Here is a 17,303-nt window from a genome sequence, read left to right as displayed (position 1 = left end):
ATTCAAACACCATCCCTTCACCAGTGCCCATATACCACCACCAAAATCCCCGGTATGCCCCCCGCCCCCACCCCAACTGTATAACTGATGAACCTCACTTTATTTTCTCTTCGCCTTGATTACGTTCCATATTTCAACACAAAACTCACTATTGTTGTGGGAGTTATATCCCCAAACAAGATAGCCCTAATAAGGAGGCATTTGATAATTAGTTTTCCATTCAAAGATTGTATGTTTACAGGTTTTAGAAAAGGTCGCGCGGCCGCATTAGCGACCGCATTAGCTCAGATCTGTCCCAGTCCCGAATCCTGGAGCCGTGTTAGTTGCTGCTCAGTGGCGCCGGGGTTCCATCCGGAGAAGGTGTATTATGTCTTTTAAATGATCTTAAAAATTTTAGTTTTGAAATTATTGGAAATTTTTATTATTTTTTATTATTATCTCTTAACAAGTGAGCCATTGTCTCCCTCCCCCTAAGATAAATCACCCTTCAAGGTGATATTAATAATAATAGTGAAGGTCAGTGCGTTTCATCATTCATTTTAATGAAGAGTGCAGGAAATTACAAGCAGCGCGACTGACTTAGATTTCAAACCAGAGCAGTGGCTGTGATTGGCGGCTGTCCTTGGGGCTCCTCATCTTCTCGGATGTCTTTGTGGGGAGATCTTTTTTTTTTTTAATTTAAATTTTATTGAAAATCACCATGTGGAGGGTTACATAGTTCTCAGGATTATGTCAGTTATACAATACTCAAACATCCTTCCCTTCACCAGTGCCCATATTCCATCACCAACTACCCCATTATACCTCCCGCCCCCTCCCGCCCCCTCCCGCCCCCCAGTCCCCGCCCTTATAAGTGATAAGTTTCACTTCATTTATGCTTTTTCTTGGTTACATTCCATGTTTCAACACATAACTCACTATTGTTGCTAGGGTTTCCCCCCAAAAAAGAAAAGACAGTCCTACTGTCAAGGAAGCATTTGATGGCTCTCCATTGCTGAGAATGTAGAGATATTAAGTCCCGCTGTTTGTTACATAACTTTTCTATTTTTTTCCCCCCTTGTCCCGCGCCACCGAGTTCACGCCTGTTTAGTAATCACCATGCTGCCTGACAAAGGGAAAAAAAACCGAAAAAGATGGTTATTTCCCATCATCAGCCGGCGTGGGGCTCTGGCTTAGTTGGTAGTCTGGTAGAATGTCTGCAAGCAGTTTCTGGAACCAAAAGTAATACGCTGGTATCATCCCCGGCTCGAGATTCCACCAGCGTCCCGCTGTTCCAAGTACATAATAATTTATTTCCTTGTATCCCATTTCCATGCCACCAGGTCCGTGTCAGCTTAATGGACATCATACTATGGTTAACGCCATGCTGTGTTTCTTCCCGAGAAAGAAGGATATTTCTTCTCAGCCGGCATGGGGATATGGCTTAGTTCAGTCTATAGAGATGGCTACCACTTTGGTGGCCTTCAATATTTCAGCAAAAGACTTACTATTCTTGTTAGGATTTCCCACCAAGGTCTGACCCGTTAAAAAGGAACCATTTCATATTGGTGATGATTAAATGACATTAGGTTGCGTGGCCATGGCAGCGGCCTCGCGGCTTTGAATTTCTGTATAAAGTCCAGGGAAAGTACAGCCAGAAATTACACGTCGCTACAAACTTTAACCCTATTATGGTCCCCCCAAAGTCCAACCCGTTACAAAGGAACCATTTCATATTGCTGATGATTAGATGACATTAGGTTGCGTGGCTGTGGGAGCGGCTGCGCGGTTTTGGGTTTCTATATAAAGTCCAGGGAAAATTCTGCCTAAAATTCTATCGCTACAATCTTTTACCCTTCAACAAAAAACTCAGTACTATTGTTTGGAGTTTCCCCCCACGGTAAGCCCTGCTAAAAAGGAACATTTACACGTTGCTGACAATCAAGAGATATTAGGTTTTGGATTTCTATATGAAGTCCAGGGAAAATTCTTTTGGTAATTGCATCACTCGCTGGCGGCGCCTGGGCCAGTAGCTCCGAGCACACAGTTTGGAGGCATTTTGGGGGCGCCGCTCGTGTCCAAAGTGGTTCAGTTGCCTCCGGGGTCGATCTTGTGCGGGGGCAGAAAGTAGCGTCCCCACATGGCTCTGTGCTTAAATGTCGGCACAGGGTGGATCCGCTTGTTTTTACTTTTGAGAAAATTGCATGTTCTAGATCTTATCTATACCTGGCAGTGGGTTTTGACCAGTGCAAATCCTTATCAAGGCACAGAACATTAGCATTATGCTAGACAATTCCCTCATATCTGTGCTCAATAAATTTCTGTATTCTTATTCACAGACCAGCTACTTTAATTTTTTTCCCATAACCATACTTTCTTGCCTGTTCTAGTTATGCACCTTCTTATACTCCTATAGTTTGTATAGGAGTATATCCTGTTTCCGTCTTTCATTCTACATAGTTTGAGATCCATCCCATTTTTACATGCATCACTACTTTATTCCTTTTCATAGATAATATTTTACCCTATGAAATATATATCTCAGGTTTCTTAATTCAGTGTGCTGTCACAAAACACAGTAAACTAGGTGGCTTAATAGAATGACTAATTAATTTCTCATAGTTCTGGAGGCTGGAAGTCTGAGATAATGGTGTAAACATGGTGTGATCTATTGATGCCCTGTTCTGGACTGTGGATTGCCTGTTTTTCTTTGTTTCTTCACCTGGAGGAAGGAGCCTCTTATCTCTTTTAAGGGAGCTAATCCATTCTGAGGGTCCTATCCTCGTAATCTAATTACCTCCTCTATGGGATTCCTGGACCCAGTTCCTTTGTGAGGCTGTATTTTGAAGACTTTCCATGTTGATAAGGAATTCTCTGGCACCAGCAGTGTCCCCAAATTCAACTTACTCCTACCCCTGCCTGCATACAGATAGCAGCATATTCTATAGGTTGGGGCCTTTGTTTCCTAAGGCCCCCTTTCATTTTCAGACATCACTTTCGAGCCCAGATAAGCTCCAACAACCTTGTTTTAAAAATCTCAGGGACCAGTTCCAGGTCTAGGTTGTTGTCTGTACTGGCCAACTGGTTATAGGCCAGAGGATCCCAGATTCCCTCCTCAGGTTTGGCGAATTTGCTTGAGAAATTCGCAGAACTCAGGAAACTCATCTACCCACTGGATACAAAGGGGACTACCAAAGGGAAGTGATGCATGGGGCAGGTATGGAGGGAGGGCTCAGAACTTTCCAGTGTCTCCCAGATCTCATGTTTGCCAGCCTGGAGGCTCCCTGAGCCCTTCCAGTGACATAGGTAGCTCCGTTACAGGCAGACTGATAGACTAAGTCACAACTTGCAGTTGAACCAACCTCCTAGTTCCTGCCCCCTCCCGAGAGATCACAGGACCTGATGCTCTCCGTGCTTGTTGGTTTCCCTGGCAGCCAGCGGGTGTTTCCCAAAGGCTGTATCATGACACAACAGGCAACACTTCAATACTCTCAACACTTAGAAAATTTCAAGCCAGCAAAAGTAGATAAAAAACAAATATGAAAGGAAAATATATTTTGGTCATCTGAGTGATGAAATCTCTCTCTCTCTCTCTCTCTCTCTCTCTCTCTCTCTCTCTCTCTCTCTCTCTCTCTCTCTCTCTCTCTCTCTCTCTCTCTTTTCCGGGGGTGGGTGGGGTGGGCAGGGCACACCTGGTGGTGCTCAGGGACTACTTACCCCTGCTCTGCACTCAGGGATCACTCCTGGCGGAGCTCACGGAATCATTTGTGGGCTGGGGATTGAACCAGAGTTGGGTGCATGCAAAGCAAGTGCCTTACCCATTGTACTATCTCTCCATTTTCCTGTACTTATAATGGACAGTCTCATATTTCTCTTATAATCCACATCCAAATACCATCACGATGATATTAAGGTTTTAAGATGAGGGGCCGGAGTGATAGCACAGCGGGTAGGGCGTTTGCCTTGCACTCGGCTGACCTGGGTTCAATCCCCGGCATCCCATATGGTCCCCCAAGCACTGCCAGGAGTAATTCCTGAGTGCAGAGCCAGGCATAACCCCTGAGCAATGCTGGGTGTGACTAAGATGATATTGAGGGGATACTGACCTTCATTCATTCCACAATACTCACGAGTTTTTTTGTTTTAAATTTCTGAGCCTTTTATTTGTTCTTTTATTGGTGAGCTGCTTTAAGTTCCCCATTTTGGTCTACTATAAATTATGCAGCGTTGACCGTTTTTATGCAAGTCTTTTTGTCCATTTTCATTTCTCTTGGGTCAGTATCTCAGTAAAATTTCTTATAGATCTAAACTATCTTTGAGTAGATATAGTTTAGATCTATAAGAAATTGCCAGACCTTCATCCAAAGTGACTCTATCATTCGTTTTTCAACTAATAGTGTGTCAGGGTCTGGTTGTTTTACATCGTCAGCAATATTTGATATCAGTCTTTTTAATTATAGACATTTTAGTGGGTATTTAGTGGTAACTTAGTGGTATCTCACTGTGACTTAATGTTATTTTTTTTCCCTCTGTGCCTTCCTATATTTAGTGTTGGAACAAATCAGAGCTATCAAGAGAGTCACTTTTTCAACTTCAGCAGTCATTATCCTCATGGAATCAACACAGCTATTTACCATCCTGCACATAGGTAAGCCGTACTTTATACGTATACTTTGTAATTAGAGGGATGCAGAAATCTGTATTTCAGAGATGAAATGGCCCACTTTTAATTTGGATTTTTATTTTATTCTCTTTTGCGTGATTATTTTAAATATTTGTAATACTGTTGTAGTCATCTTTTGAACTCTTCTGCTCATCTGGCTGACTGAACAACCTGGAGTCAGATTGGGCACTGGGAAAATTCTTTGAGGAATTTCTGCTTATCTCTTAACTCTTAGAATCTTGCATTTAAGCTATAAGATGAATATAGATACCTGTCTTTTAGCACCGCTGAGAAAACTAATGAAATTTTGTCATTTCTACTTCTAGTGATTTTGCTCTTTTAATGTTGTTGCTTGAGGACGAAATTTACTTTAGTTTTAGTCCTACTAGATTTTGGATCTCTTAACTAGGAAGAGCATCCAGTTGTGAGGCAGACAGATTCAGCTTGAGCTCTGCATTTAGAGACGTACTCTGTTGACAAGGCCTTGTCCTGTCTGACCCTGTGTGTGCTGCAATCATTTTTAAATGTGTATATTCTTCGGGGAGGCCAGGGAGGCCCCTGTGGCTCTCCCCCTCGCCACCCAGGTTCGGGGGTCCTCAGGCTGCTCACCCAGCTGGGGTGGCCCGTGCTGTGGGGCACATGGAGGAGGAAACGAGGGCCAAGCCGGTTGGTTGATCAGTTGCCGTTTATCCCATTCTCTCCACGCACCTGTTCCAGTCTCTCTGAGCCCCCCGTTCTAGTCTCACACTGCCCCTCATTCCTGTCTTCTCCTGTCTCTCCTGCTCATCTCTCTGCGTTCCATCTTGCTCCCTGCTCTGTCTCCCAACCCCTCCAACTCTCATCTCTCCACATCTCCTCCACCCTAGCACTCTGGGCCAAAGCTACACCCAAGGGTCTTCCTCTTCTCTTTAAGATGTTAATTAACATCTTAGTATTAGTTATTTTTGTATGGACACAGTAAGAGATACATTGAACTTGTAGGGCAGCTCTCCTGGGAGCTTCTTGCCACAGACTCAGACTACAGTGCTCAGGCCAGATTAATCATTGGCCAGATTAACTCCTAACCCTAGCAGGGTCCGAGTCTAGTTATTACTTTTTGGAAGAGGGGGTCCTGGTGCGCTTGCAAACCCCAGGGTAGGCGGGGCCTGCGTGAGATTTCTCTCAGAAGGGGCGAGAAGGGCAGAAGGCGGTCCAAGGTCCAAGTTATGTGGGTTATGGGAGTGCTTGGTTAGAGTGGTGCGTGGAGAGGCTGGCGGTGGGCGGGGAGAGGGGGTCCAGGAGTTATTACTTTTTGGATCATGACAGAATTTGTCCATGACCAAGCTCTTAACTTATAGTTTAGCTTTATGGCACTTTGGCCAGGCCCATCTCGATGCCAGGGTTGCACATAACTCACTGCTTGCCCTGGGTCCATCTAGTCCCTCGTCGGGACCTTGCTTTTGGGGGTACTAGGAAGTTAGGGTAACTGAGGCTTAAGTCGAGAGAACAGATGCACAGGAGGAAAATATCATTCAGAGTCAGTTAACTCCCATGTTACAAAAGCATGGAGTGATAGCACAGCGGTAGGGCGTTCGCCTTTCACGCGGCCGACCGATGTTCTATTCTTCCGCCCCTCTTGGAGAGCCCGGCAAGCTACCAAGAGTATTGCGCCCGCACGGCAGAGCCTGGCAAGCTACCCGTGGCATATTGGATATGCCCAAAACAGTAACAATAAGTCTCACAATGAGAGACTTTACTGGTGCCCGCTCGAGCAAATTGATGAGCAATGGGATGACAGTGACAGTTACAAAAGCATAGCATTAACTGTCATCTTGTGCCCATAAAAGGACATTGCTCTGAATTAGCTATGCAAAGGACTTAAAGAGAAGAGAAAAACAATATTTACAAGTCAACAGAGCACAAGGAAAGAAGTTAACAAATAAACACAGAGGAATGGGAGCACTGTGATAGGAGTATCCCAGTAAACCTCAGCTTCCTGTGGCAAGGCAGAAAGGACAAACCCACGTTATCCTACAGAAATGTATGCAGGCGTTGCATTGTATTCAGTGTATGGGCCTGTTAATGGTTGCTTTATATTTCAGATGCTTTCTTTTTCTGCCATAGTTTTGCTTTATCTTGAATTTAAATGTCACTGCTAAAGTTTGCATTGGCACACCCAACTTTCTGTTGTGAATTTTGCCATAGGTAGTAAGTATATCTGTTGCACTCATTATATTCCAGTTGCTGATTTGATTTTTGTTGAGTAATATATTTTTTAAAAAAAGTCTTTACATCTACCTTCTTTGGCACATGTTTAAGTGAGGTTTGCCTTTTGCTCTCCCAGTGCCTTTCTTTGGTCTTAGTTCAGCTTAGTTTTGCAGCAAAGCAGCATCTTTCAGCCCTTTCTGCCTGGGGATGGCACGGTGTGTACAGTCCTGCATGTTGATGCACAGACTGACAGTAATCACCAGGGTAGAGGACCAGTGCTTTTCAGCTGTCTGCACCTGTGGGCCTGAGCTGGCGACGGAAGACCACACTTACAGAATTAAGAATTAAGAAGTCTGTTGTCCCTTCAAAAGTGTGTGCGCTCTTTCATGGGGAGGTAACTAACTCAGAGAGATGGACTGTATACCAAGTGTACATGAAGCCCTCAGCTGGCTCCCTGGCACCACGTGAGCCCCCAGCGCTGCCCCGCTGGCCTGAGCTTTACACTGAATCTTGCTGGGTGTAGTATCTCATGGCGTGGCCTCGGACCGTACCACTGAGGTGAGTCTCCCCAACGCCGCACCCTGCCTGCGGTTTTTAAGAGGAACTGTGTGTAACAGGTAGATTGAATAGGAAGGCTTTCCCAGTGTCTCTCTGGCTGTTCCCTGGCTCTTCCCCTCCAGGATACCGCTTGAGCGCGACAGGTGGAGGTTGCGCCAGTGGGGCGTCAGAGCAGGAGACAGAGTATTAGTGTGGACAGTGACAGAAGGAAGAATCCACAGTGTGTTTTGGGAAAGTTGCAAGTGCTCTCTGTGGCTTGGCTGCCGTGCAGTTTCTGAGGTCACTTGGCCTACCACCCTCTTACGGGGTGGGGCGTAGGGTGGGGGGTGTGGGTGCTGGAATCAGTTCATCATTCTTTGGACTTTTTTTTTTTTTTTTGGTTTTTGGGTCACATCCGGCGATGCACAGGGGTTACTCCTGGCTCTTCACTCAGGAATTACCCCTGGCGGTGCTCAGGGGACCATATGGGATGCTGGGAATCGAACCCGGGTCGGCCGCGTGCAAGGCAAATGCCCTACCCGCTGTGCTATCGCTCCAGCCCCGGCTTAGGTCTTTATAAGTGCACCAGCATCTAGTATCAGAGCTCTGTTCTTTGGTGGATTCCTCTTTCTCTGGGTTTTCCTCCGACAAGTAACTTTTAATTTATTGAGTGGAGAATAAAAGATACTGTTTCTTCCTTTGGTTTTTTCTCTTCTGTTTTGCTTCTCATTTGCTATATTCTTTATTTCTTATGTTTCTGTTTTTATCTTAATGTCCCTTTTAAAATATCTGTATTTCATATCGTAATTCTCTGTGCATTTTATATGTGTATTTTATATCATAATCCTCTGTGGGGTTTTTTTTTTCTTTATTTAGTTTATAGCCACTCCACTTTTGTACTGATGTATTATAAGAGTCACTATTTGATTACTCTTTCCTAGCCAGTGTTTCAGGAGGATAAATAGGTTTCACTTGGGACCATAGGTTTAAAATTTTGTAACGTGAGAACAATTTTTAATAGGCCAAAACCACATTTACTGCCCTTAGGAATTTCTATTTTTTGATTTAGTATTTAAGCAAAGGAAAGTGTTTTTTTTTTTTGAGGGGGTGTGTCTTTCATAAAAATGTTGGAAATAAATATATTAACAAATGACAGAAAGAAAACTTCTTGTTGGTTCTGCAATCATATGCAACTCTTGAAAAGCAATCAAGTTGGAGATGGATGACTGCATTAAGTTTTCTGAATGAAAATGGTTATAAAGCAAGGAGTCTGTGTAAATGCCCTGTTGTGCATGACAAAAATACTGCTAGGTTGTTTATATTTTCCATTATGTCGTCTTTTTTTTAAATGAAAGAAGCTGAAATATTCATCACAGTTTTATTTATTTTCAGTTTCCCTAGTAATGTGAGCATGTGATATTTATCACCCACAAGAATTTTATAAATGTGAAATAAATCAGCCAGAGTGGGGTGGGGATAAATTGGTAATATACAAACTCAGGATTTTATGAAATTCATTGTAATGTCCGATGCTGTGAGCACGATTGAAGGGAAGAAATTGAAGTGGTAAATTGAGTAATATGAAACAAAAATTAATTGAGAAGCTTTGGAATATGCTCTATGAATTTGCTGATTTTGACTATTTCTTCATAATGTATCGTAACTTGTAGCCTAGGAAATGTATTTTAACAGCATAGGGGTATCTTATATCCCTATTCTGCTTCTCCTTCACCCACCTAACACTTCTATGCCTTGCTTTTCTTTCTTTCTTTTTTAAAATTATTCTTTTAATTTTGTTAATTTTGGCTTAGAGCTGACCCTCATTCCAGCAAGAGGGTCTTATCTTATCTTCTCCTCATTCTTAGAAGGGATAGCCTTAAACCTTTATTATAGATGTGTGCATACTCGGTGGTATAGATTCAGTGGTAGGGCCTACCTTTTAGCTGGGTACAGTGTAGTTTGGGAATCACCTACTAGCAGATAAGGACATTCACAGTGTAGTTTAGGAATCACCTACTAGCAGATAAACCGAGATTATCTATATATGTGTTGTAAATGGTACATTACCTTAGGTCTATAGATTCATACATAGGTTCTGTTCTTAATCTTGTAAATTTAGATAGTCAAAATATTAGTGTGCTCAGTCTTTAGTCTTCAATAGTAACTTATTAGCGACATATAGATAATGAATATTGAAAGATAAAATTTTTTATACCTCATTTCAGGAAATACAAAAAAAAATCAAGACGTACCTTCTTTCTTGGATCCGTTTGAGAAGTCACCACTCATTCTCATAATCACTGAAGACTCTGAGATGTTTTATTTGTATAATTTAGTGAATTGTAGTGAATATATAGAGTTGACAATCACTGCTACGATTTTAGAATATTTCCATTGCCCCTGAATATCTCCCTTAATGGAATGTAAATCAGACCCTAACAAAACTAACAAAGATGTAATTAATAAGAAAGCAAAAATATCCTTTAAATATGCTTTCATTTAAATGCACTTATCTCTGTGTTTAAAAGATGCCCAGGTTTTTGTTAAAAAAAGATACTCATTTTTCTCCCCTGCAGATTATGGGGGAAATCCTGGCTGACTACTGGTGGATGTCATGATTGTGCAAAGGAAAATCCACGCATTTGAATGTTTAAAATTTTTTTTTCTTTTTAGGCTAAATACAGATTCTGTATGAAGAACTTGAGGAAAATTTATAGAAATCATTAGACATTTTTATTGTAATACAATGTTTTCTTTCCTGAAAGTAAGATTATAGTCAAATATGAATGAGTGGCTGAAAGGTGAAGTAACTGTTTTCTTACTGTTCACTTTAGGAAAGAGGGGGAATATCTTGAAGGAATGGCATGCTAACATGATAAATGGTTTTATGTGTAACGGTTTGGCAGTTATGTGGGATTCTGATTAGCCTTCAGTAAAACCGTAAGCCTTTAAAATAAGTAGAGCCCTTTGTATGGGAAAGAATATTCCAAGTATGGAGATGGTACTTAGTAGGAGTTTAAAATTTGTGTGTGAATGAGGGCACAGCTGCCCCTTCATGGATGATAACAGACCCTGAAATGAAATAAAAACAGTCTTGGGCACAAGGGTGTTCAGTAGAGATGCAGAGAAGTCACACTCTTTTCTTAATGTGTCACTCTTGTTTAGGAAAATGGAGGTTAGTTTCACCAATATTTAAATTTCATCTGTGAAGGCTGTATTGAGAGTTCCCTGCCTTAAAATTTTGTTCAGATTTTGAGCATGAGCAAATTTTGTCTCCCTGTGAGGTGCATATTGCCCTTAGATCTTTAAGGTACTTCTGAAAACCAGTCAGTGAACTTTAGTACCTGTTACATTGCTACACAGTAGCCCATCTTTCTCTTTGCTTCCTAAGGTCAGGTGTATTCTGTGAGAATCAGGCCACTGACATCGTGAAAAATTAGTCTGTGATAGCTGCTGGATAAACAGGCATAAATCACACTAGGAAATTTTTCATGAACTCTAGATATGATTAATAATTTTATGAAGACATCATCTTCATGATCACTGCTGGTCTCTTACTACTGTGCAAATGCGGTTCGCCTTTGATAATTTAGGGAGAGTTGGCGCTTGAGGCATTCACGTGCAGTCTTCCCCTTCAGAGTCTGAATGTCTGTAACCAAGTTGACATTATTTTAAGAACTTTTTCATTTTGCCTCTTAATTTCTCACTCCTCCATTGTGAGACAGTTTTTCTTTCCCTAGGTTCAGGTTTAGCTCTTGAAGGGGAGTGAAGAGATAGTGTGGACGGTAGAGAAAGCTGCATTGCCTTATTAGAAGTGTATTCCCGTTGGAGGCCTCCCTGGCACAGCCCTTGACCGCTAGAGGTCGCTGGGCCTGTAGGGAATGCCCTCGGTGTTGCCGGCTCTGGGAACCGGCCTGTTGCTGGGGAAATCTGACATTTCTAAGAATGACAAGGATTAATTGGTCTTGATGGCAGGCAGCGATGGTTTGAGAACTGGGAAACACACATCACTGGGTGTCAGCATTACTTCAACCTTCCGCTGCCTTAGAGCCTCAAGGACGCGATCTCCCTCCGCCACCTGTGTGTCAGTGCATGTAGGCGCATTCCCTCAGCCTCTACTTAACCATTGCTTTTCCTAATAAATTTTGTCATGACCACGAGTCTGTGGCCTCTGCGGGCGGCTTGGTTTTGGCCAAGCTGCCTGTGCATGTCTGTGAGCATCTGTTGCCCTAGACTAATGGACATTTTCCATATTCACGGGGTCCCCGTGGTCACCGGAACTACATATGCCCTAAGATGTGAATAAGGGATTTGCTGAGCTTACAGTATAATGATTTTTTTTTTTTTGCAGGTCACAAGGGTTTTAATTTTGGTGGGAGGGGTACGGATGCAATCTATGATGCTTTCATCCAGAATATTTAAAAAAATTCTTTTTTTTTAGAAAGAATGGTAAAACTATCTTTACTACAACTTGCCACCTTAACTGGAAGGAACAAAAAAAAAATTCTTTTTTTTTTTGGTGCTGGGGGACAACACCTGTCTGTGCTTAGGGCTTACTCCCAGCTCTGTATGAGGGATTACTCCTGGTGGTGTTGGGGATCGAATTGGGCTGGCTGTACACAAGGCAATCAATCACCTTATCTGCTGTATTATTTCTCTGGCCCTAAAATACATTTTTGATAAGCAGATATGTATGACTCAGACGTATCTTTGTCTTAAGCTGACTGACTCATAAGTAGGATAAAAAATGCTTAGTAGTTGAATTTTTTTGCCCTTTGCTTTGAAATATTACTTGGGAGTTAACTTTAGCCTATTTATCACTGCTTTCTACATTCTTTTTGAGGAGGGCCTCATTTAATTTGTAACAGTCCTTTGGATGTTTCAAGACTTTTATAGATAAATTTGTTCATCTGGTTTATCAATCACCAAACCAATAACCTGTTTCCCCCAGAACATTTTGTTTATTGTTTAGTTTGATACAGCTTTGTATATTCATGAATTTCATTAATAGTAAGCAAGATATTTTCTTCTTTGACTAAAATTCACCTTTCCCCCGCCCCTACTTGGGCCAGATTGAATTTCTTCTTATTGTACTGATGCTATTGTAGCTCCCTCTGGGGAGAAGAGAGTTGAAAGAAGACAACAGATTTTTGTTTTTAGTTCAATTTATAGGAAGAAAGGAATGATGCTTTAACTATATTATATAGAAAAATAGATAAAAACCCCTGATTAGAGAGACTGTTTATGGATTAGGGGACAGGGACCTGTATTTTATTCATGATGGTGGTATGTATAATATATAACATCAAAAGAAGTACCCCCCCCCCGATTTTTTCTTTTGTTTTTTGGGTCATACCCAGCGATGCTCAGGTGTTCCTCCTAGCTCATGCACTCAGGAATTACTCCTGGTGGTGTTTGGGGGACCATATGGGATGCTGAGAATTGAACCTGGGTCAGCCGCATGCAAGGCAAATACCCTACCCGCTGTGCTATCGCTCCAGCCCTCCCCTCTTTTTTTTCTTCTCATGTTGTGTCATTTCACTGGGCACAGACAATAAATGGTGTTTTAATACTCTGCTCAAGTACACAGGAGAATTAGTCTAGGTTATTAGGTGACATCTAGCAGGAAAATAGTAAACTATAATAGGGAATTTGGCAGAGGCATTATGAAATGGCTCATTAGCAGAGCTGTTACTGGGAAAACTTCAGACTTCATTGTTGAGGGTCTGGAACTCAAAGATAAAACTTTCATAAGAGAAGTTTGAGCAAGATTTCAGAACCTACTCTTATTGAAATATAATGTGAGAAAATGTTTTCTCACATTATATAATTGTTCAGAGTCCGAACAATTCTGAAATTTGGAAACATGGTAGATATGAAAAGGACCACATGGGGATGCTGAACTTTTTGTGCTTTTGTCATAGAGTTGTTTAAATTCATCCTCAGGACTGGTCTTCAGATATTGATCTTTGGCAGCAGTTGTGTGTTGAAGGAAGGAAACTGGGGATTGGACATCCAAGCAATCTAAATCAATCTATTCATAAGTATTTTTCTTGGTACTCTATTTATGATGCTGATGTTTCTTTATAAGGTATGGATAACAGGATAATCTACCAAGAATTAAAAAAAAATTGTACCCCCAAAGTCTATTCTCAAAGGCTTGATCAGGTGAAGGTGTGAGGTGAAATCCTAGGATCTATTTTGTTAATAGATTCTTTTTTTTTTTTTAAATTTAATTTATTTTTTTTTATTGAATCACCATGTGGAAAATTACAATGCTTTCAGGCTTAAGTCTCAGTTATACAATGCTGAAACAACCATCCCTTCACCAGTGCCCATATTCTACCACACACACAAAAAAACCCAGTATACCTCCATACCTCCCATCCCTCCCCCCCCACCTCCCACCCTCTGCCTGGGTAACTGATAAATTTCACTTTACTTTCTCTTTACTTTGGTTACATTAAATATTTCAACAAAAAACTCACTATTATTGTTAGGAGTTCCCCTCTAGAGTCAGACCTGTTGTGAAGAGATATGAGGTCGCGGCCCTGCGGTTTTGGATTTTTGTATTTCAGCATCTAAGTCCGGGGAAATTTCTTCCAAAAATTGGATCATTGCAAGCTTATATCGCTCATTAGTGGTCCTCATAATATGGCAGTCGCTATGCCTCCCCCACCACCCCCGGCAAGGAAAAGGTGAGAGAGAAAAACCTTTCCCCTCCTGGGCTGGCATGGGGCCGCAGCTTAGTTCTCAGTCTGGAGACATTCTGCGAGGAGCTGCTGGTACCAAGAGTAGTTTAGCTGGCCTCTGGAACCATGCTCGTGCAGCTGCAGAGAGGCTGCACACGTGTGGCCCGAAATGGGGGATTCTTATCCCAACCTTAATCTCTTTCTCCCAACCTTGAGAAACCTTGTGGTAAAGCTAAAGCTCTGGGAGATTAAATAAAATGAATAAGATGATCTTGCCGTTGGCATTGTAGTAATGAGGAATAAGAATAAATATTGTTAGGTCTTGTAGGCCAGAAAAATAGCCTTTGTAAACTTTAGAGATTTTCTGTTTTCTTTCTTTCTTTTTTCTTTTTTTTATTTCTGTAGGCCAAATCTCAACACTTTTTTTTTTTGGTAAAGGGCTAGACGGTTCTGTTGGAATAAGTCATCTTCTCTGTTGTAGTATGAAAATAGACATAGACAACATAGTGTTCTCTATTTATCTATGTGGTTATGTTCCAGTGGACATCTGTAGCTGTGGATACTTGTTTTTTTCTTTTTTGGGTCACACCTGGCAATACACAGGGGTTACTCCTGGGTCTGTACTCAGGAATTACTCCTGGTGGTGCTCGGGGAACCATATGGGATGCTGGGAATCAAACCCAGGTTGGCCGTGTGCAAGGCAAATGCCCCACCCGGCTGTGCTATCGCTCCAGCCCCAGTGTGAATACTATTAAACTTTAAATGGGCTGTATTTTTCCCTTTGTGTACACATGTATGATAAATATTAGTTTCTAAATTAGACACATTAAGAGGCTAGCAGTGACACTAATCTGAAAGAGAATTTATACCAGTGTGCTGAAACTAAAGACGAATGTGGTCTCTGTTTCAGAATATGTTATTAAGGTAATATTTTTGAACCATACTTGACTGTGATGCAGGTGATCAGCCTCTGAATGTGAATTTGTACTTGAGTTGGGGGATCTCGTATTTAAATGAGTAACTGTGTTCCACTAAAGCTTGATTTATAAGAATAGATAGGGAGTTTGGGTTTGATCGGGGCCCGTTGTGTGCTGACTCCCTTTCTGTTTCTTTTTTTTTTTAGAATTTATTTAACCGTTCTTTAAAAATTCAGTCGATGAGAAATTATGGTTTAGCCTTTCTAGGTCTTTTTCTGATCATGTCTCCTTTCTGACCTTGTTTGCTCTCTGTGACCTCCCTGTCCTCCTGGTTCATGCTCTCGACTTGTGCCATAGTGGCCCCCCACACCCCTTTGTGATTTTCACTGTGGCCCCATTGGACTGTTCTAGGGGCCAACAAAGAACTCTGTGGCTCCCACTTGACTAATGCTGCTCTGTGTAACTCTAGACATAGGAAAATTTCTGGGTTTCTCAAAATCTGTTCTTGAAAGACATCATGCTTTTCACATTTTTTTTTTCTGCCTGGAATGTGCTTCTTGTTTTTTCATCTATCAGTTCTGTAATGTTTGGTTGAGCTGACCCTTTAAACTCCATCTTTATGTTGGTTAGAAAGAATACATTAATTTATTCAACAGACAGTAATTTATCCCGGAAGGTGATGACCCCGGTGTTGCACTGTATCATCAGTGCTCATCAGAGTGATTTGCATGAATACCTGTCACCATTTATATTCAGTTGTTTAAAAAAAATGTGAAAAAGGGATTAAAATAATACAGATACATTAGAATTTAAACTCTAAAAGAGCAAGAACTTGTTTTATTTGCAGCTGTTTTAAGTTTTTAGAACCGGGCATGGATTCACAATAAATATTTGAGTAAACAAATAGAAGCCTGGTGTTGAAAGAATTAAAATTTAATAGTCCAGACTGAACAACGATATGATTATAATGCTCACAACAAATTTTCCGTTTGGTAGGTTAAATTGTATCATTTTAACACAAAGGGTGGTAAATTTCCTAAGGCAGAAAAAGTAGTTTCAGTATACATATTTCCTACAATGGTAACAGTACTCTGCAAGTTTTAGGCACTTTGTCAATTGGGAATTGACTTAAGTTGAAATTAAGATGATAAAAAAGATAATTTAGAGCATTCACTGATTATTAGATGCTACCATTCTGAATCTCTGTCTTCCTAATTCCATAAGTTGTTATCATAACTAATTCTGCTGGAGAAATTGAAGCTCTGGTACATTAAGCAATTTTCCAAAGAGGGTAGGGTTATTAAGTTCTATTTTCATGTCTTTTAATATCTTTACTCTATAACCTTTGCTTACACGAAGGGCAGAACATTGGTGCTATCCCAAATCTGGCCCATTTGTTTTTTCCAGTTTCATGAGGCTGCTTAATGATTAAGCAGCTGAGTTTTATTACCATCTCAAGAGCCATATCCAAAACTCCCCATAATCTTTAAAAAATTTAATATGTATATATTTTTTACAAAGCTGTTCCTGATTTGGTTTCAGTCATACAGTATTCCAACAGCCATCCCTCCACCAGTGTACATTTCTCAGCACCAGTGTCCCCAGGTTCCCTCCCGTCACCCCCCACCCCCCATGTCCCACCTGCCTTTATGGCAGATACTTTTCTTCTCTCTCTTTCTCTCTTTTTTGGACATGTGGTTTGCAATATTGATACTGAAAGGTTATAAATCTGGCCCATTTTTGTATGACTGGCAAGCCCAAAATAGATTGTACATTTTTCAAATGTTTGGAAAATTAGCAAAGAGGGATATTTACTGTTATGTAACAGTTGTATGAAATTCAGATCTCAGTGTCTGAAAACAATAAAACTTAGGCTCATTCCTCTTCCTATATTTTTTTTGCCTGTGCTTTTCATACAGCGACAGAGAAAAGTTGTGGAAGAGATCATGGAGCACAGAGAGCCAAAATATGCATTAGCCAGTTCTTTTCAGAAAACGTTTGCTCTGTTCTGTGCTGTCCACTCATCTTTCTAACATAGGCTCAGTTCTGTTTGGAAAACACAAAGTGAGGCAGATTGAAGCTTATAGATTTTCCCATACTCCTCGATTCTCCTTTATAAATTGTTTTATGGCATTTATTGGCAGGTACCACTCAGTTTTAAGCAAATTAAACCCTGGTTATCAAGCTTGAAATGATTTCATTACCAAACTACGGAGTCTAGCAGTGTCTTTTCCATCCAAACAAAATTCCCATATTTTGTCTTTAACAACGGAGCATTCAATAGAACCAGATCTTGCTTTCATCATTCTTAAGCGTGTGTTGGCTAAA

The 17,303-nt window shown here is 41.1% G+C and overlaps 1 protein-coding gene across 1 annotated transcript in view; it reads left to right on the top strand.

The window, feature by feature from the left end:
• The window catches only part of NBAS (NBAS subunit of NRZ tethering complex), a 388,118-nt gene that overhangs the window by 31,861 nt on the left and 338,954 nt on the right, over positions 1-17,303 (top strand). Inside the window, exon 9 of the mRNA XM_055121563.1 lies at positions 4,529-4,627. Coding sequence (XP_054977538.1) covers positions 4,529-4,627 — 99 coding nt within the window. The remainder of the gene's footprint in view (positions 1-4,528; positions 4,628-17,303) is intronic.

The sequence above is a fragment of the Sorex araneus genome, chromosome X (assembly GCF_027595985.1).
Source record: "Sorex araneus isolate mSorAra2 chromosome X, mSorAra2.pri, whole genome shotgun sequence".
NCBI classification, from domain to species: domain Eukaryota; kingdom Metazoa; phylum Chordata; class Mammalia; order Eulipotyphla; family Soricidae; genus Sorex; species Sorex araneus.
The sequence above is the reverse complement of the archived record's forward strand: the minus strand, read 5'-3'. Positions and strand labels throughout refer to the sequence as shown.